Genomic DNA, 8,131 nt, shown 5'->3' with positions numbered 1-8,131 from the left:
GTTTTAGCTTCCAAAAATGGAAATAAATGGAAGTAACAGGCATTTTTAACCCATCAAGGGTTTCTTCACTTTGAAGAATCCTACTCCGTGTCTCACACGGGTATTTTTCAGTTATCTGAAATACGAAATCGTTAATAACTTATTCATTTTAAGTCCAATTCACAAAAGGAAATATGTTCTGTGACCCTTGTCACAAAACACACATTATCCCATATACAATAATTATAAAACACATAATTATTAAAATCACTATATTAACACAGAAGGGTAAATAGGTCATTACCTACTAGGCCCAAAGTGAGGTTGTTACAAATCTACCCCCCTTAAGAAGATTCTGTCCTCAGAATCTGGTCAAGGTCAAACAAATGAGGGTATCTAGAGGTCATCAACTCCTCAGTCTACCATGTCAGATTGGTGCCTAAACTATGCTTTCATTCCACAAGCACCATTGGAATCTGCTTCTTGCACAACTTAGTCACTTTTCTATCGACGATCCTCACTAGTTCTTCCACCAATTTCTTACTTGAATCTACATTCAGATCTTGGAGCGGAAGAATCTGACTTTCATCGTCCACTTTACACTTACGAATATAGCAGATGTTGAACGTGTCATGAATACCAGCTAACTCTGGAGGAAGATCTAACACTACGGTTTGATCGTTTAGCACTCGACAGATTCTAAAAGGACCTATGTACCTTGGAGCTAGTTTTCCTCGTTTACCGAACCGAATTACACCCTTCCACGGTGACACTTTTAAATACACACGTTCACCTACGTTAAACATTACTGATCGTCGACGAGGATCTGCATACGTCTTTTATCGATCTCTGGCAGCTTTCAGCTTTTCACGTGCGATAGCCACTTTTTCTGCAGTCTGTTGCACAATTTCTGGACCCGCAAACTGTTTCTCACCTGCCTCCAACCAACACGATGGAGTTCGACACTTTCTACCGTACAACATTTCATAAGGGGGAATGCATATACTCGAATGATAGGAGTTGTTGTACGCAAATTCGACCAATGGCAGATGATAATCCCATGATCCACCATATTCTAACACACAAGCCCTTAACATATCCTCTAAAGTCTGAATAGTTCGTTCACTTTGACCGTCAGTCTGAGGATGATAGGTTGTACTAAGGTTGACACGAGTACCCAAATATTCTTGTAGTAGACTATTCCAGAAACTAGACACAGATCGAGAATCTCTATCAGACACAATAGACAATGGTATCCCATGTCGCGATACTATTTCATTCAGGTACAACTGAGCTAATTTGGTCAACGAAGCTGTTTCACTGGTAGCTAGAAAATGCACACTTTTGGTTAATCGGTCCACTGATTCACTGGTAGTTTTGTCACAAAATTATGGTGATATGTTCCCATTTCCACTCTGGAATCTCTAATTGACGCAAAGACTCATATGATTTCTGGTGTTCTGCTTTCACATGGGTGCAAATATGACACTTTTCCATGTATTGCGCGATGTCTGCTTTCATAGTTGGCCACCAATATAACACCTTTCAGATCATGGTACATTTTTGTAATCCCGGGATGCACAGATAATCTCGATTTATGTGCTTCATTTAAGATTAAATCCCTCAATCCCCCAAATAACGGCAACCAAACTCGTTCACGATAAGTCTTTAATCCTCGAGAATCATTCATCAATTCTAGCCTTCTTTTCACCTTAATTCAGATTTCAAATGTTCATCTTGTAATGCTTCGAGTTGATCTATCTTTAGTCGATCCACCAAATCAGACACAATCTCAATTCGCAGAAACTTTACACTGTCAGCGAATTTCTTATGACTTAACGCTTCAGCCACAACGTTTGCCTTGCCAGGATGATATCTGATCTCACAGTCGTAATCCTTAATTAGTTCTTGTCACTGTCTCTGACGCATATTCATTTCTTTCTGCGAAAAGATATACTGTAAACTTTTATGATCGGTGCAGATAACACAACGCGTACCATAAAGATAATGCCTCCACAACTTTAACGCAAACACTACCGCAGCCATTTCTAAGTCATGTGCTGGATAATTCTTTTCACTTGGTTTTAACTGTCGAGACGCATACGCAATTACACGATCTCTTTGCATTAATACACAGCCCAAACCCGATAAAGACGTGTCGCAATACACAACGATGTCGTCGGACCCCTCAGGTAAGGCTAACACTGGTGCTTGACACAACAAACTTTTCAAAGTCTGAAACGCAGTTTCATGTTCATTACCCCACTAAAAAGACACATCTTTTCTAGTTAACTTTGTCAAAGAACTTGCAATCTTTGAAAAATCTTTAATAAATCTTCGGTAATAACCGGCCAATCCTAGAAAACTCTTGATTTCTGTCAGATTCTTTGGTGAATTACAATTCATCACAGCTTCAATTTTGGTCGGATCCACTTTTAAACCTTCCGCACAGATAATATGACCCAAAAATTGAACTTCACATAACCAGAACTCACACTTGGAAAACTTTGCATACAATTGTTCACGTTTCAAAAGTTCCAACACTTGTCTTAAATGCTCAGCATGCTCGGATTTGGTTTTGGAGTACACTAAGATGTCATCAATGAACACGATAACAAATTTATCCAAAAACGGTTTACACACCCTATTCATAAGATCCATGAAAATTGTTGGAGTGTTGGTTAACCCAAACAGCATCACTAAGAACTCATAATGACCATAATGAGTACGAAATGCAGTCTTAGGAATGTCAGATTCAGCAACACGAACCTGGTGATATCTCGAACGTAGATCTATTTTCGAAAAGAACGAAGCTCCTTGAAGCTGATCGAATAAGTCATCTATCCTCGGAAGCGGATACTTATTCTTCACTGTTATTTTATTTAGTTCACGATAATCTATACGCATTCGTAGCGTACCATCTTTCTTTTTCACGAATAACACTGGTGCACCCCACGGCAAAGAACTCAGACGAATGAACCCGCGGTCCAACAGTTCTTGAATTTGGGACATCATTTCACGAATTTCTGAAGGAGGTAATCTATACGGAGCTTTAGCGACCGACGTAGCCCCTGGCACTAACTTTATCTTATATTCAACTTCCCTGATCAGCAGTAAGCCTGGCAATTCATCTGGGAACACTTCTGGATATTCAGATACCACATGAATATCGGATGCTACTTTCTTTTCCTTCTTTACATCAATCACATAAGCTAAGAAAGCATCATATCCCTTGGACAAAGATTTTTGAGCTTTCATCATCGATAATAATGGACAACGGAACCCGCCGCGATCACCACGAGCCACTACCCATTTCCCATCGGCCATCGAAAAAGAGATAACTTTCCTATCGCACTTAATACTGGCCTTATGGTCACTAAGCCAATACATGCCTAGCACTACATCAAATCTTGGTATAGGCATCACTAGGCAAGTCACAGGGAAAAGACTACCCTCTATGTCAATAGTAATTCCAGACACAAACTTTGTGACTGGAACAGTTCTACCATCACCCACTTCAACACTTAAGGGTTCATTTATTACTTCTAATAGGCACATTAAACTTAGCACAGAATGCAGTTGACACAAACGAGCGATTTGCTCCACAGTTAAATAACACACGAGCCGGCACAGAATTTACTAAGAACATACCGGTGATTGCATCGTCAGTAGCAGTGGTAGCGTTTACTGATATCTGAAACGCTCTAGCTTCAGGTGGTAGAGGATTCTTACGCTTCTGCCCCACAGAGGAAGCAGATGATCCCCCATCTGACACATCACGTACCCCTAACCCGGACCCCGCCTCGGAATAACTCTTTTTTGCAGCTGGACACTCTACAGATCTGTGACCTTCTTTATGACAGTTCCAACACACATTATTCTTAAATGAACAATCTTGAGGCTCGTGTCCCACTATACCACAACGCAAACACCGTTTCGTTAATGTTGAACACTGCCCACTATGTGAAGACTTACACATTCTACACCATGTCTTCTGACTGCTTGACACTGATCCACCTTGGTTAGATTGCCCTTTTGGCTTAAACCGACTCGATTTCTTTGATTGTTGGCTAGACTGACTTGTCGCTGGTTTCACTTGCGACACACTTTCATTTTTCACACTTCTGGCCGCCTTAATATCACTTTCAATTATCTTTGCAAACATATGCGCTTGTGACAACGTCGTAGCAAGTAGTGCAATCGTGCGATACTCAGGTCACAAAAATTCTACAAACCGTTGCACTCTTGACTGTTCGCCAGGTATCCACTGATGCACAAACCTTAACTTGTCCATAAACTGCTCAAACGCTTCATCGACTGTCATTTCTTCAGTCATCGTCATTTGCATGAACTCTTGCTTCAATCAATTGATATCAAATGCGGTGCAGTACTGCTCCTGGAGCTTTGCAAAAATTTGTTCCCATGTGACCTGATTGAGTTGCTCTTCGGACAACGGAGCAGTAATTGTATCCCACCAAACCATAGCTCGATACTTTAACGGTCGTCTAGCATAAATTACCCGTAATTTTGGTTCACATTGACAGGCTTTCAATGCCCGTTCCACTTCCCTTAACCAATTCATTGTCACAATCGGATCGCGATGACCCGAATACTCAGATGGCTTGCAGTCCATAAACTACTTGAACGTACATTTCTTCTTCTCATTCACCACTTGCTGAAACGTAGGATTTTGAAATGGATTCGTTGTTGCGTACTGATATTGAAGAGGGTACTGGTATTGTTGGGAAGATTGATATGACACTTGAGGTATAACTTGAGGTTGAGACTGGAATGGTTGAGAAGCACTACCCGATGGGCCAGATGTGTACTGAGTACCAGTAAACCCTGGAGGTATCGGTGGATCATTAGCTTCAGACACCACAGCTGAATGCCTGATGTGTGCCTCCAATTCCTTTACCTTTTCTCGAGTTTCCTGTAATTGACTTTCTAGCTGATGAACATATTCATCTGGATCACTTTTGGGACTATGTTCCACTGATGGCGCTCTAAATATTTTGGGTCCGGGAGTCACAGGGGCATTGTTATTTCTGGTCTGGTCAGCCATACCTGTCTGCAAACACATCATCTCACAAAAGCTTAGTTGATAACTTGTTAGCACCTATCACTAAGCACAATTACCGAGGCACATATCTCTACATTTACTTATTCCCCACTTAGATGTTTGACACGACACATTCATAAGTTTGGGAGTAGGTCACGTACACAGTACACATACTGCCAAACCTATGCTCTGATACCAACTTGTAACACCGTACTTTTTACATACATTTGTTTTTAAAGACACTCACAGCGGAAGACTAATTAATTTATATATCATATATTATTTACACAAACATATGATTACACAAAACATGGGGGTTACATTATTACTACAAGCCATTTAACCATATAGTTTATTACAAAACACATCAGAGTGACACTGTGTCAAACATCTGCAGCTGCCCGGCAAAACCCACAAAAAGCTGCTAATCTATACCTGCAGGGCAAAACACTGTAGGAGAATTAGCATAACGCTAAGTGAATGACAATATCTAGGTGGACATCACTACAAGCATCAAGCATAGCTTATAGGGCACTGATCACTAATCACTTAAAGCCATACACAAGAGGACCGGCAACCCATAGCTGATCAAGCTGGAATATACCGATAGTCCACACTACTGAATCACTGGTATAGTCTTCCAGACGTGATGCACTCGTCATTCACACTATACTACTAATCAGTAACACTTGGACCCAATACTATTACCCTAAATACACAAGGTAAATAGAATTGACCTCTTACGTCGCACAAAACACCTCGACGTTCACTGTGTGCACACATAATCACATATAGTCACTGCATTGGTCACAGACTCATTACGCAGTCTAATTAAGCATGGCACGGATCACTATACTTGTCACTGTATAATCACATCCATAAAGATAATCACACTCACCTGGAAGCACAAGTACTCAGTTGTCTTATATCACTGAGTCTTCTTCGTTCCTTTATTACCTGAGAATATCATATCTCAAGTTAGCACATATCCAATTAATAATATCATCAATTATACTATAAAAAATATCATATAGCCTAATATATCAATATATGACAAGTTTACATGGTTTCCCATTCAATTGCAACTATCACACGCGTGCAAAACGAGGCATACAAGCTATCCCGTCATTTTGACCAAAATTAAATTTTGATTCAGTGTCTTAAAACTTCACCATTAGAAACTACACCTCATTATGTTTCCAACGATAGTTTATTCATCAAAAACGGAGTTACGGTTTGAAAGTTACGGCCAAAACAAGTTTTCCAAAAAGCTGACAGACTGCAACCGCCCGGTTGCACCAGAAATGACCCGGATACACCCCGTATCCGTACGGATGCATCCTGCAACCGTACAGGAGCTGTTCATCAGCACCATATCGCTGTTTTCACCATTTTGAGTTCCAAATCTCGTTTTTGCACTATTTTGACTCTAAAAATCACTTAGAGAACATACATAACTCATATACAAATGTTTTCTAACATCAATTTAACATAAACAACACTTCAAATACAAGATTTGATTCAAAAACCCACTTTGACACAAAAGTTCATAAAACCTAAAAATTAGATTGATTTAACACTTGAAATCACTTGTTAAATACCTTATGATGTTACTGAAATCACAAGACACGAATTCCAGTTGAAAAACGAGATCAAGAACACAAGATTTAGGTTAGCGTTTGTGAGGATTTGGGTAAGTATGTGTGTGTTGGTGTTTTAACTTCCAAAAATGGAAATAAAGGGAAGTAGCAGGCATTTTTAACCCATCAAGGGTTTCTTCACTTTGAAGAATCCTACTCCGTGTCTCACACGGGTATTTACCAGTTATCTGAAATACGAAATCATTAATAACTTATTCATTTTAAGTCCAAATCATAAAAGGAAATATGTTCTGTGACCCTTGTCACAAAACACACATTATCCTATATATAGTAATTATAAAATACATAATTATTAAAATCACTATATTAACACAGAAGGGTAAATAGGCCATTACCTACTAGGCCCAAAGTGAGGTTGTTACAAGAAAGAACCTTTTAAACTTTCTTAGAGCACTAGTATCGGTACCCGTTCTTCCTCTGCAGTTGGAGCCGCCCTTCAAGGGCGCCGATACTAGCATAACTGCTTTGATCCGCCCTTCAACCACTGCGGTTTGTTTTGCTTGGCAACCACATATGCAATCACGAATACTTTTTGCTTGGCAACGGCTATATTCCACTATCAACGGATAGTTTTTTAATTTATATATATCTACCAACTACAATCTCATTTATATATACTCACAACATCTATCTCTTTTTCATCAATATTCAACTTAATCAATCTCATCTACTTCTCACAACATCTATCTCTTTCAACATGTCTTTCAACAAAAAAAAGTCAAAAACAAAAACAAAAAAAAACAACAACATCAACAACCACAACAACAACTTAATCAATCTCAACAACTTAATCACATTGATGAAGACATGTGGAATTCGGTCCTCCAAAACAGTCTTCATCAATCTCAACAACTTAATCACATGGGCTCATCTTCTAACGTTTCTAACATGCAATATCCCCAATATCATCAACTAAATAATTGGGCCGTGAATCCATTTTCCATACCTCATTACCTCACTAATCCCCACTATAAAACACCTCAATATAATCAACCACAAACAACTCAATATAACCAACCACAAACTCCTCAATGTAACCAGCCACAAACCCCCTCAAAGCCATATATACCTACGTTTGACACATCATTTGAAGAAAAAGAAGCCGATGCAGTGCAAGAAACATAACCCGTTATTGAGGAGGTTCAAGAAACACAAGAAACTGCCACCTCCAACAAAGGAAAAAGGGCCAAAGTTATGTGGTCGGACGATGAAAGTAGGATTTTGCCGAGTGTTGGATGCGAGCTACTCTAAATCCCGACATTGGAAACGCCCGAACACATAATTCATTTTGGGGGACCATCCGAGAAGATTACTGTGACGACCCTGAAATTTTCGACCAAATTTAAACTTAATCTTCATACGAATTCGATACGATAAGCAAAGTCTGTAATGTTGAAGTCTTAAAAACTTTGAACTGTGTTTAATATAT

General features: G+C 39.4%; 1 protein-coding gene across 1 annotated transcript; it reads right to left on the bottom strand.

Annotated features, from left to right (window-relative positions):
* Positions 1-818: 818 nt before the first annotated feature.
* On the bottom strand, positions 819-4,315 carry LOC139854562 (uncharacterized). Its single transcript, XM_071843860.1, has 7 exons — positions 4,215-4,315; positions 3,631-4,121; positions 2,898-3,524; positions 1,937-2,183; positions 1,691-1,855; positions 1,157-1,347; positions 819-1,054 (listed from the first exon to the last, which is right to left on the bottom strand). Exons 1-7 carry the CDS (start codon positions 4,313-4,315, stop codon positions 819-821), a joined length of 2,058 nt encoding a protein of 685 aa, XP_071699961.1.
* Between the last annotated feature and the right edge of the window lie 3,816 nt (positions 4,316-8,131).

The sequence above is a fragment of the Rutidosis leptorrhynchoides genome, chromosome 6 (genome assembly GCF_046630445.1).
Source record: "Rutidosis leptorrhynchoides isolate AG116_Rl617_1_P2 chromosome 6, CSIRO_AGI_Rlap_v1, whole genome shotgun sequence".
NCBI lineage: Eukaryota > Viridiplantae > Streptophyta > Magnoliopsida > Asterales > Asteraceae > Rutidosis > Rutidosis leptorrhynchoides.
The sequence above is the reverse complement of the archived record's forward strand: the minus strand, read 5'-3'. Positions and strand labels throughout refer to the sequence as shown.